This window comes from Pinus tabuliformis, chromosome 3_2, assembly GCF_031772625.1.
Source record: "Pinus tabuliformis cultivar Carrire ecotype Pingquan chromosome 3_2, CPIR1, whole genome shotgun sequence".
NCBI lineage: Eukaryota > Viridiplantae > Streptophyta > Pinopsida > Pinales > Pinaceae > Pinus > Pinus tabuliformis.
The window spans coordinates 139,323,594-139,337,347 of NC_142302.1; the positions used below are offsets into that span (position 1 = coordinate 139,323,594).

At 41.1% G+C, this 13,754-nt stretch overlaps 1 protein-coding gene across 7 annotated transcripts in view; it reads left to right on the top strand.

Moving 5' to 3' along the window:
* LOC149180211 (polypyrimidine tract-binding protein homolog 3-like) overlaps positions 1 to 13,754 on the top strand; it is a 91,580-nt gene that overhangs the window by 62,399 nt on the left and 15,427 nt on the right. The window contains exon 1 of one of the 7 annotated variants that reach the window (XM_089415961.1): positions 13,116 to 13,232. The exons of 3 other annotated variants lie outside the window; for them this stretch is intronic. In XM_089415961.1, coding sequence (XP_089272087.1) covers positions 13,192 to 13,232 — 41 coding nt within the window. In that variant the 5' untranslated portion in view covers positions 13,116 to 13,191. Of the gene's footprint in view, positions 1 to 13,115; positions 13,233 to 13,754 lie in introns of those variants that run through there. 3 more of the 7 variants (XM_089415963.1, XM_089415962.1, XM_089415964.1) reach the window with 3 other exon arrangements.

Here is a 13,754-nt window from a genome sequence, read left to right on the forward strand (position 1 = left end):
ATTGGCCACATTCAACAGGAAAATGTACCACAAAATGCAAAAGATGGTTGGGACAAACACATTTAGCACGTGGGAAAAAGCCAATACATGAGCTCTACCCCATCATCATGGCCATCACCCTGGTTCCTACAGGTTCTATGAGCCTCCTTCATCATATAGGAACCCATGATTGTCCCAACCCCTGGTGGGCAATGAATTGCCCTACCTTAAAAGGGGGTATCCACTGCTATATCTCACACATCATGCTCTTACCCCTTGAGCCCCGAGCAATTAATTGAAGAAAAATCATAAAAAGGCAAAAGGCATATAAAGAAGGGTGGAAAAATCAAGGCCGGGGCACCTCATGTACCACGATTGCTCCCTCCTATACATTATATACCCAAGTGTGGGCTTCCCTTCTACTAGCTACCCTTGTACCCCAACATGTGGCCCAGGCTGCCCCTTCTCATTCCCTACTCCATTCACCTCTTTATCACATGCCACCACCTTTTAAAGGATGTACCTTGGACATATTATCCCCTTTAAAAGTAGAAACCACCTAATGGGATACTTGGTTAACCCCATTTGGAGTTTGGAGACATTAGCACATGCCAAAGCCCATTATGGAAGGGCAGGCCATTATGAAGTCCCCACTTGTGGTCCATGGTTTGTAAGCTCTTTTACTCAATTTTCTTGATGACTTGTTGTACTAGAAGGCTAGGGGACACATTGGATCTTATGCAGGATTGTAGGTGGTCTCCATCTTGGGTTTGGTCTCCCTATACGGGGTCCTAACCCTCCAAAGGGCTACATTGGCACATGTAGGGTGTGTGTTGAGAGCCATGGGCCTCCACAGCAGTAGACAACACTCCATGGATCCCCAGAGATGTTCAAAGATTGCTTGAGATTCACCTATTGGACGAGGAAGATGCCCTGGTTCACCTTTGCCCAGCCAACCCCACAGATATACCATAATACCATGCACTTGGTAGCTGACCGAGGACTTGAGGATGATGTGGCATCACCTACAACATCGTCTGAGCCCTTACAGATGGTCTATAAGCATCTTCGACTTACTTGGAGACCCATGAGGTCACTTGTGTGCCTTCACAGCCATTGGGAGCACCACAGGTGTATTATGTGGCGAACAAGGGGCCAACTCCTTGTCCATTACTTTTGGAAGTCCAATTCATCATTTTGGCACTTATGGGCTTCATGAAGCGTCTTAGAGAGCCCAACGACATGCATTATTGATCATTCGACCTCTTGGGAGGCTTATTATTTTATTTGTGAGCTAGTTTGGTGGGCTTGTCACCAATAGATAGTTATTTGCACATTATTTTAGTTGATGGGCTAATGTAGGCTCAAATTAGGTAATTCAAACTCCTAATGAGTGTATAAATAGGAGAGACATGAATTCATTTGTATCATCACTTTGGATTGGATCATTCTTCTCTTTAGAGAATTTCGCACTTTTTCTGGGAGGATGAATTGGAGCATGGATGAATTTTGATGTTTGGATTGGAGTATTTTATCTTGGAGCTTCTTTATTGTCAAATTGTTGATGGTTGGATATGTTCTATTACATGTAAGTACACACATTTAATGCTATTCTTGTTTTACTTTTTGTCATATGCATTGAATGGGATTTTCGCTATACTAGGGCTAATTGCTGCATTGCATAATTGTGAAATTGTGGAATTATTGTTTCTATATAGCATCTCTCAATGTATGGGCCATGTATGTGAATGAAATCTCCTAGGGATAATTCTACTAGTGAATTTATCTTGATAAGCCATTTCTTTTTGCAAAGCGAAGTATAAAAGCTTTGAGGTCACTTCTTCTTGCCCTAAAGGCCAAGCGAAGTAGTCCTTAAGGCCTCCTTGACCGAAATATGAAGTCCTTTCTCATCATTCTCCTAGACTCCATTCTCCCCAAGGGATTAGGCACTGGTCTACCAATAGGTGATCACTCAAAGAACATTTTCTCCACCTCTTCCCTTTCTCTTCTAGGTCTAGCCAAGTTGGGTCACCTAGGGCATCATTTTCCCGACGAAATAGCCATAGAAAAAGTTCGATCTCCTAGCCTCTATTGCGTTGGTGTGTCCTTAAGGCCTCCTCCAAATTTGAAGCCATTCTGACGGTGTTGTGAGATCAAACTTTGCCCGGGTATTCCTTAAGCTAGCACCTCAGAGGATCAATTTGACACTTTTAATTGGAAATTCTTGCTTTGATCCTTTCCCCTTCCTTGTCTGGGTTAAAAATATCATTGGTTGCTAGATTCTCTCTCCTTAACCTAGGCTGGGTCCACTTGGTCCCGTGTGGCCCATACCTTTGAAAAGTAAATTATTCAAGAACCATTCAGGAAGTCAAGTTCAATAAGGATTTTATGATTGGGAAACTCCTTACCTAACCCTCAAATCCTCCCCTCCTTATCCTAGAAATCTTTTTACCTTGCTTGAAGAGCAAGTAAGCTCCATTCTTTACCCTCCTTCTAGGAAAAGGATCATCAAGGTCATTTCACATCCATTTGTTGATTCATCATTCACAAGTGACTTCCATATACCGGGTCTCCTCCCATCAATGAAAGTCTGTAAAGAGTAGGGAATCTTAGCTGAGGTGACAGTGGGCTAAGTCTCCATTGTTACCTTTGGCCTAACAGTTGTCCCCTTTAGGCCCTTGCTAGTTTGAGCGGTAACAGGACCCTGTTTTGTATGTAAACTGTTGTATTGCATGCCTCTGCTCATAAGTAGCATTGGAGATCTTGGTCATACAACATCACTCTCACTGCCTCCAAAATAGAGCGGTTCTTCCTCTTGGCAACCCCATTCTGTTGTGGGTTGTAAGGAACTGTCCACTCTCTCTTGATTCTTGTCGTGGTACAAAATTCCTATAATTCCTTAATGGTGTATTCATTTCAATCCCTTGACTGAAGAGTATTCCTACCCCTTGCTTTCTCCACTAGACCTTTAAACTCTTGAAAGCAACTGAAAACCTCATCCTTGGTCTTTAGTAAGTAGATCCAAGTGTTCTTGGTGAAATCATCGATAAAAGTCGCGAAGTACTTGTATCCCCTGAAAGATTTCATAGACATCAACCCACATATATTTGAATGCACCAAGTCAGGTATCCTTTGTGATCTATTGTCACTCTTTGGAAAAACTGCTTTCACAAACTTCCCTAACACATATCCTCTGCAAATGTTATCATGCTTTGTGCTCACCTTTGGAACACCTGTTACTGTCTCACGAAGCAATCTAAGTGCTCCATGATGTATATGGCCCATCCTCCTATGGCATAGCTCCCTCTAATCCCTTCGATCACTGTTGCTAGCTAGTGCCTTATGAGTGCCCATCTGCAACCCGTATAACGGACCGCTCCTAACTTCAATCAATATAGGAGATCTGTAATGCTTGTGCTTCAACAACACCCGCGTCTCTCTAAAGAGTCCATCATACCCCTTATCCTGAATGATAAATACAAAGACCAAGTTCATCTTCAAGCCTGGCACATGCAGCACATCATGAATTGGAATCAACTTGTCATTCTCCCTCTGAAATAGAACGATCCCTCTTGCAACTGGGTTGCACCTGGACTTGTTCCCCATCTGGATTTGAAATTTGATGTCCTTCTCCATATAGCCAGAGAAGTACTCTAACTCGTGTCATGTGTAATGACGCTCCACTGTCTATATACTCGACACCCTATGAAGTTGAGCTAGATAGGCAATCTATCAATGCAAATTCTTGATCCATCTTACTGGAGAGCTCATCTACACTTGTTGAAGCTACTATCTGTGTCTTGCCCTTTTGCATCTTTGTATTCCTTAGCTTCTCTCTGAGAAGTAGCTTCCTATTAGTGGTCGCACCCTGGGACAGCTTCAATATAACGTTCCACATCTTCTTTGCTGTATCCGGTTCAGCAATATGCGAAACTATATGGCCCTTAACTCCATCAAGGATTATCCTCTGTGTTTTGGCATCTTCCTTCTGATATGTTAAAAGTTGTTGTGGATCCATAGGAACAACTATGACATGGGTCACATAGTCATTGAGACCATTCTCTTCCAACAACAAAGAAATTTTGGCTTTCCAAACACCAAAATTTGAGGCTCCATCTAATCTGTCCTGATCTCTCAAACCCGCTGAGGCCATTTCCAAACTCTCGGAAAATAAGCAAAACCCAAATAAACTGAAGAATATAAAATGGGTTCAAAACCCTTGACTTTTCTCTTCCTGTGCCTTCAGAGAGCCTTCTTTTGGTCTCAAATTTGCATTTGATACCATGTGAAATTTAATATTATTATAGCTAATTGGTTATTATTCTCCTATCAAATTTGATTATTTGTCTTCTGCAATTTCTTTGCAACAAATACTGAATAAAACACTACTGTAACTTCACAAAAAATAAATAAACATAGGAATTGAGAAATAATTGCGCGCACACAAATAATGAACACCAATATTTTTCAAACAAATGTCCTTGGAAAAACCTTAGTGTGGGGAAAACCAGTTCTGTAGATGAGTATTTTTATTAATTCTTCAACAAAAACAAAGTAACCAATCAAACGAGAACTCTATCCAAAAAACCCCCAAAAAACATGAAGAAAATGCCCCAAAATGAAAAGTGTGTATGCTGGAACAACTTTTTTTTTGGGGGGCAGGGGTGAATTTTCAACATTTTTTAAAAATGATAGTGAAAACCAATTTTTTTTTGCGCAAAAAACACCTTGATATAAAAAAGGCGTTGATGTCGACATAATTTATTTATTTATTTTTGTTTTCGCTAAAATTCCAACATTTTTTTAGCAATGGCATCAAAAATAAAATACCATCACTCCAAAAATCATTAAAATTCCAATAGTTTTCAACAATACATTTAAGATAAAATATCATGACTCCAAAATACGTAAAATTTCCAATAATTTTCAACCATAGCATTATGACTTTGAAAAACATTATAATTTTGGCATTTTTCAACCACGACGTTAAAGATAAAATATCACGACTCTATAAAACCTTAAAATTTCAACATTTTTCAGCCATGGAATTAAAAATATATATCATGACTATAACAAGCCTTAGATTTTCAATATATTTCGAAATGAAATATGATGATTAAATCAAGCCTTAAAAATAAATATCTGAATAAAAAAATCATAATACCAAATGCTAAAAATATAGTTCTTTTAAAATCTTACCTTAAGACAACTTGACACATTGCAGCGAACACTTAAAAATCAACCATCAAATTGACACATAGTGGGGGCGTGCTTGACCCATTGCAATTGAAACTTAAAAATTAACCATCAAATTAACACATATTGGAGACGAACTTGATTCATTGTAACGAAAACTGAAAAATCAACTATAAAATTGACACATACTCGGGGTCGGGTTGCTAGTCGAACATCCACACAACCCCTACAACAAAAAATAAATAAATAAATAAATCAATAAAATTAAAAAACAAAACCAAACAAAAATTAAAAAAAATAAAATTAAATCATAACCCAAATAAAAAAGTAAAAAATAGAATAAAATAAAATTAAAAATGACAAAAAAATAAAAATCGATATAAAAAATTTGTATAAAAAAACAAAGAAAAAACCAAGAAATAAAAAAAAAAACATAAAAAAAAAAAAAAAAAAAACAACGAAAAATAACCCATAAAACAATGAAAATTCAAACATAAAAAAGCAAAAAAAAATGTAATATATATATATATATAAAATCGGTCTGCCATCCCCGCCCAGCTGCCAAGGGGTTGCAAGCCAAGGCAGGTGCCCTAGCTCAAGGCCCCTTAGCAGCTGGGCGGGGATGGGCACCCCCGCCAATGTTGATTTGGGGTAGCATCGGATGTGCTCTAGCCATGGAAATTGGTGGAGAGGCTAAGACACATGAGATCTCCAAGACCCAGAAATGGTTTGGACAGATTGTACCCGGTTTGGGAGATATTAAAATAATAGATATGATTTTTTGGGATTCAACTGCGTTAAGTGAGTCATTCATCTATGACCATTTCCATGAGGGTAGTCGTGACTCGTAACTGACTAATTTCTCATGATTTTTGAATAGTCCATTTAGGAAAAATAAAATAATAATGAGTATTAATATAAAACTGGGTTAGAAGGTTCCAAAAGTCATGGATCAAGCCAAATCTAATCTTAGCTGTTGATTAGAGATTTAATCTTGGCCGTTGAAGGACCAACGAGAAAAGGATAAGAGGAGGCTTGAGGGTCAGTTGGAGAACACACCAGAGTGATCAATCATTCGATTTGCTAGAGCGGGGTTGCTAAGCAAAGTCGAATTAATGATCAGCAACGAGGGGCAGTGAGTACTGGACGGAGAGGCAGAGACAATACCAAGAGACCAGTGCAGAAGCAGAGAGCGAGAGCGAGAGCAGCAGCCAGAGCAGGCCACGCAGAGCCCAACAAAGACGACGTAGAGGCTAGAGGGACTGCGTCATCCACGCAGAGAGCAGCTGGAGTGACGTAGAGGGTCCCAAAAGTTGCACAGTGCCTCAGAGGGCTGACACAGAGGGGTTTGGGGCTGACGTAGAGGCCAAAAGTGCCAGCACAGTGCTTTAGAGTCGTTGGAGAGGGTTTCGTGGGACAGGTTTTCTGAATACCTGTTTCCGAATAGAGAGGTATTGCTGCCATGTATTTTTTTGTGTCGGGTGAGCCGGTTAGGCACCCAGTTGTACTCAAGGAAACACTGCATAATAATAAACCCTTAGAATAGTTGCACTGGTTTTCTCGCATTGGGTTTTTCCAGTGACATTTGTCCAAAAATAACAGTGTCACTTGTGTGTTTGTTTTCTTTCGTTTTGTTTTCTGTGTGTCTGTGTGCTTATTTCGTTATTTATATGTTTTAAATAACTTGTTCAGAATTTACAAGTAGAAGAAATAAATCAGTAGAATACAGATTAATTTTCTAATTGATAGACTTAGAAAATTCAACAGGTATCAGAGCGTGGTTACAGATCACAGGAGAGCTGAAGGCATCAGCTAAGCAAAGCATTTGTAGCAGAATCAACTATCCCGAGTGATAGAAGTTGATCCTTGCAGAAGCAACAGAGAAGGGTTGATGCTGAGGGACTGCATCTTTAGTCCGGGCCAAAGAGACGCTAGCGCAGAGGCTGAGAAGGGCAGAAAGAGGCTCATGTAGAGACCAGGAGGGTTGACGCAGTTGGCTGAGGGAGTTGTTTTGCCAGTGTCGGAATTGCGCAAAGCCTAGAGGCTCTGTCCTTCAGTTGCTGGGGCATAGGAAACTGTGCGCAGTTTGCGGGAGCAAAGCTGGTGGGGTACTGATGGCATAACAGTGCCTAACAAGGCAAAACCAAGGTAGAGGGAGTTGCTACCAAGACGGATTTCTAGCTAAGGAATCTGGATCAATGTTGCGAGTGCACAAACGATCGGAGATGGGCAACTTGACGATTGGTAGAAGGATTTCTAGGAGGGAAATCGGGACTCAGAGGGAGTCTAGTAGGGAACTTCCAGGTGGGAAGTAGAAAGATTCAACAGGGTTCAGAAGGAGAACTTCCAGAGGGAAGTAGAGAGACTCGGAGGAGTCGACAGAAGAGCAGAGAGATGGCCGTGAATAGGCTGAGAGATCAGGATAGGCTGGACGGAGCGTCCAACTTTGTGGTTTGGAAGGCCAAGATCTTGTCCATTCTAGACAGACATTGCATCAAGGGATTCGCCTTGAGAGTAATGGCTATCCCAGTTGACCTGGTAGCTAATAAGAAGTACGAGGAGGCAATGGCCAAGGCAAAATGCTTCATCCTTGATGGGGTCAAGGATCATGTGGTCCAACATATTGCCGAGAAGGAGACGACAAAGGAGATGTGGGACACCTTGAAGACATTGTACCAACATACTTCTGTGCAGAGGAAGATGTTACTTGAGAATCAGCGAAGGTAATACCAGATGCAAAAGGGGGAGCAAATAGATCACTTCCTCAGTCGGTTGAAGGAGATCCGGGACCAGCTGACTTCCATAGGAGCCACGCCGGATGAAGAGTTGATGGTAAGGATTGCACTTAACGCAGTCTTTGAGGAGTGGGAGACATTTGTCCAGGTGATACTAGGCAGGGCGGATCTTTCAAATTGGGAAGAAGAATTGTGGGCCACTCTTTGTCAAGAGGAGATCAGGTGATTGAGCAAGGTGGGAAGTAGCAACAAAGGGGTTAGGATCAAGAAGGAAGAGGAAGAGGATGCGACTCTAGCATTTGCGGGAAAGCATGAGAAGAGGAAGAAGAAGGACCTCTCCAAGGTCAAGTGCTTCCACTGTGGGGAACTGGGTCACTATGTGAACCAGTGTCCGAGGAAGAAGAGTAAGGGAGAGGCTTCTAACTCTAAGACAGTGCCAACGAAGGCGGAGAAAGAAGATGAGGATGACGACGATTGTGCCATGAGTGCTCATGTACCTCTAGAGAAGAGGTGGGGAGACATCGAGCTATAGTCAGGAAGACTATAAGCGATGAGGGGCAGGATCTTTGAGGTACCCAACCTCTTGGATTATACCTTGCTACGGGAGCTCCGAAGAGTAGTAGGACTGGCGGATGTAGGTAGAGACGGATGTAGATGAAGTGACAGAGAGTGCTACAGTGCAGGAGTCCCCAAGCATCGCGAGGCTAGCAGGCTGCAACAATGTGAGAAGCACGAGAGTGTTGCAACGATGCAGGACGACACAGAGAGGTTTGCAGCGGTGCGAGATGCAATGAGTTGTTGCAGCAGCGCAAGGTCAGTGGAGGGAGCACTTGTTAGCGGCAGAGGGAGCTTCAACATCGGGAGTGTTTCTAGCTTGACGGGGATGTCAGAAGTTGGGTGGATCAGTTACTTACTTCTCAGTAACTGAGTTGTAGTGCAGTAGCACGATGCAGCATGATGAGAGGGGGTTGCAGTGCAGATGCAATGTTGGTAGAAAGGACCACCAGCAACACGGATGCAGAGGGAGCTGCCGTATGGATGCAGCAGTGGCAATGGCAGGGCCATGGGCAGTAGTACAGGTGGCAGCAGTGCAGAGGATGTTGGGCAAGGAGGCCTAGCATCAACACAGCTACCGGTGCTGTATAATCAAAGTGATGCTGAGCGAGGAGTATTACTAGAGCACAGTGCTCGCTAAGAGGGAGTGTCGATTTGGGGTTGCTCTAGCCATGAAAATTGGTGGAGAGGCTAAAGCACATGAGATCTCCAAGACCCAGAAATGGTTTGGACAGATTGTACCCAGTTTGGGAGATATTAAAATAATTAATATTTTTAATGGAGTTTGTAAGTCTAAACTTAGGAAAAATAAAATATTAATGAGTATTAATATGCAACTAGGTTAGAAGGTTCCAAAAGTCATAGATCAAGCCAAATCTAATCTTAGCCGTTGATTAGAGATTTAATATCGGCCATTGAAGGACCAACGAGGAAAATATAAGAGGAGGCTTGAGGGTCAGTTGGAGAACACACCAGAGTGATTAGTCATTTGATTTGCTAGAGTGAAGTTCCTAAGCAAAGCCGAATCAATGATCAGCAGCGAGGGGCACTGAGTATTGGTCGGAGAGGTAGAGACAGTACCAAGAAACTAGTGCAGAAGCAGAGAGCAAGAGCAGTAGTCAGAGCAGGCCACGCAGAGCCTAGTAGAGACAACGCAGAGGCCAGAGGGATTGTGTCATCCACGCAGAGAGCAACTGGAGTGACGCAGAGGGTCCTAGAAGTTGTGCAGTGCCTCAGAGGGCTGAGGCATAAGGGTTTGGGGCCGATGCAGAGGCCAGAAGTGCCAGTGCAGTGCTTCAGAGTCGTTGGAGAGTGTTTCGTGGGATAGGTTTCCTGAATATCTATTTTCAAATAGAGAGGTATTGTTGCCATGTATTTTTCTCTGTCGGGTGAGCCGGTTAGGCACCCAGTTGTACTCAAGGAAATACTGCATAATAATAAACCCTCAGAATAGTTGCACTGGTTTTCCCACATTGGGTTTTTTCGGGGACATTTGTCCAAAAATAACGGTGTCACTTGTGTGTTTGTTTTCTTTCAGCTGATGATCTGTAGATGTTGAGATTGTATTGTGTTTATTTCATTATTTATATGTTTTAAATAACTTGTTCAGAATTTACAAGTAGAAGAAATAAACTAGTAGAATACAGATTAATTTTCTAATGGATAGACTTAGAAAATTCAACAGCCAAGGGGTCACGGGCCAAGGCAGGTTTCTTCACCCACGGCCCCTTGGCCTCTAGGCGAGGGTGCCCGCCCTGGCTCTTGGCGACTGGGTGAGGGTGGCAAGCTGATTCCTAGGATCACCCTCTCCCGTGCTAGAGGCGAGAGGGTGATTTCGAGAATCACCCTTTGCTGTGCTGGGGATGAGAGGGTTTGCCATGCTAGGGCCAAAAGGTGATTCCTGGAATCACTCCACCGTGTCAGGGCCAGAGGATGATTCCAGGAATCATCCTTCGTCGTGTTGGTGGTGAGAGGGCACCATGGGTGATTCTCGGAATCACCCTCCACTGTGCTAGGGGCTAGAGCCTAGAGGGTCATTCTGGGAATCAACTTCTGCTGTGCTGGGGCTAGAAGGTGATTCTCGGAATCACCCTTTGCTTAGATGGGGGCGAGAGGGTGATTCTGAGAATCACCCTCCACCGTGCTGGGGTCAGAGAGTGATTCCCAGAATCACCCTCTATAGTGCTGAGGCTAAAGGGTGATTCCCGAAATCACCCTCTGCCATGTTGGTGGCGAGAGGGCACCATGGGTGATTCCCATATTCACCTCCCACCATGGTGGGGGCTAGAGGGTGTTTGATTATGGGAATTATGCTCTACCGTGTTGGGGCTAGAGGGTGATTCCCAGAATCATCCTCTGTCATGTTGGGGATGAGAGGGTGATTCTCGGAATCACCCTCCACTGTGCCTAGGAATCACCCTCTGCTGTGTAGGGGCTAGACCCTCTGTCATGTTGGGGATGAGAGGGTGATCCTCGGAATCACCCTCCATTGTGCCTAGGAATCACCCTCCATTGTGCCTAGGAATCACCCTTTGCTGTGTAGGGGCTAGAGGGCGAGAGGGCATCGTAGGTGTTTTCGGTGATCACCCTCCATCGTGCTGGGGGCTAGAGGGTGATTATGGGAATCACACCCACCTTGGCTCACAACCCCTTGGCTACTGGGCGGGGGTGGCTGGCCGACTTTATTTATTATTTTTTAATGTGTTATATATATATATATATTTTAAATTTTATTTTTTGTTGGTAATTTTGTTTTTTGGTCTTTTTTAATATTATTTTGTTTTTTTTTTATGTTTGAATTTTCATAGTTTATGGGTTATTTTTGGCTATTTTATTTATTTTTTAATGTTTTTTAATACAATTTTTTTATATTGTTTTTTTCTTTTAATTTAAATGGTTAGTAACAAATATTAAAAAAAAAAAGTGAATACTTAAGACAAAAAAATTTAAAGTGTCAAAACTATGCCTTGAAAAATTATGTTGATGCTTTTCAAAATCCGCATGAAAATCAACAACATTTAAACAAAATTTATCCATACTTAATATATCAGAAAATTTGAAGTGTCAAAAATAAGCCCCAAGAAAACAACAAAGGGGTTGATGCTGTATCAACACTTGCAAAAAATGGCGTGAAAGTCACTAACATTTAAAAAAAATGCGCAAAGAAAATTTAAAGTATCAAAAATATGCTCCCAAAAAAAAGGTGTTTTCTGAATCAACACTTTTCAAAATCGGATGATTTTTTTCTACCTCTAAAAAAGTGAGAACTCGGTTCAATTCCCGTTTGATTGGTTACTGTGTTCAAAATTTGTAATGCAAAAATTACAAGTGTTTGTCGTTAATTAGCAATCCTCCGAAAAATTATCGCAGTCACTTCTGCAAGTCAATTTAGGCCCGTGGAAGCAATGCAACCCCTTTGATCCAATTTGACCTCCCTCTGGCTCCTAAATCGGTCACACGTGCAGCCCTGGCACCTAAGTTTCCGGAAACGCTTGAAGAATTTGCCGGAAACGCGGATCCTCATTTCCGATATGGAAATGGATACGATTCTTGTTTGAAACGCTGTAAAAACGTTTTTGCAACGTTACAAAAAATCTAAAACTACAGATTTGGAATTGGATACATTTCCAAGGGTTTTAATTTTTTTGGATCCGTTTTCGGATTTAAATTGTGATCAGGATCCACCCTTACAATGTTAAAAAGCATGAAAATTTGTATAGCCATAAATAAATAATAAAAATGAAGAAATCATATTTGCTAATAAACTCAATATAAACATCTACAGGGAGCGAAACTTTACAGCAGATATCCTTTCTAAAGAAGGTTTACAGCAAGCTATGGGCAGTTGGAAAATAGTGGAAGAAGATCAGGGACAGATCCGTGTGTCGGATCAGCCGCCATGCTCTTAATGTCTATCATCCTGTCCTTTAAATTTTTGTTTCTTTCTTTTGTTTTTTGGCATAAACTTTTGGTACATAAGATATTATGTTCTAAACTACTTGTTGGTGAAACAATGTCACAGTATCTGAATATGTCATTTGCTATTTTCGTTTTGGGCTGTTTTCCTCTTAAGAGGAAGCCCAGGAAATAGTAAGTGGACAAACACAGTGGGATCTCTACATTTTGACTGGTTTTGGGTACATAAGGGCTGAAAACGAAACTGCATTTATTTCTTTTCAGCTGCTTTTATACCAGATTTTGAGGCACAGAAAGGTCTGTTCTTTTTGTAGCAGCTCTATGATTTTGTCATACAGCAAATGGAATGCCTTTGGCATATACTTGTAACTTTTTATGTTTAATGAAAAGTTCGCTTTTTTCCTTGGAAAAAAAAATAAACTCAATATAAACACAGTCTCATAACATCTCTTCTAATCTTTAGAAACAATGACACTCCATATATTTGTCAAGGATTCTTACTAAGAAAAAGATAGATGTTCAAAAATGCAAACAAAAGGTTTTGATGAATGTCTTTGCAAAGAGATTTATTTAAGCAATTAATTTTCAATTTGGTTAAGGTTTTGTTAATTGTCATTGATTTTTCTCGTGATTTCATAAATCCCTCCAATATAAAAAATATTCTCTAGCCAATGTTTTGCTTGCTTATAGTTAAGAGACCAAGTTGATGTTGAGAAGATTGAAATGTTTGAATAGGTCTTGACGGAATATCCCATTGATCCCATGGGATTTTTAATTGCCATGCAAGGAAGATAGATATCATCTGCCATGCATGACATGTTCTTTGAAGGAGTTGGACTTGAAAGCACAAAGGTTGTAGCATTTCTGATTACATTACTAATGATGATGACAATATGTTGAATGTTATAATAATCACTAATTATGATGACAATGTTTACGTTGAATTCATAATGATAATTTGTTTATGTTGAATTCATGACAAGGATTCTGTATTTTGGATATAAATTCAAGATTCTAAAAGATGAATGGTAATAAAATATATATATATATATATATATATATATATATATATGCATGTCGTTTCCTTGCCGTATCATATCTAGATTTTTTGGAAATTTGTTGTATCTATTTCAAACCCCATGTCTGTATCTGTTCCCATATCTGTTTCAGTGCAACTTAGCCTGGCACTCGACCCTCTCTGGCAAACTCGCACTGTTGGGAAAATAAACTTGGCCTCCACTAGATTTCGGCTTCAACTGGTAAACTCGGTTTCCTTGTGCAAATCAATCACTTTGGCAATCTTTTTCCTTGCTCAGGCAAGTCAGCCTCTTTGAAGCAACTTGCACCAAGGGGAAAATCAATCTCTCTGCAGAG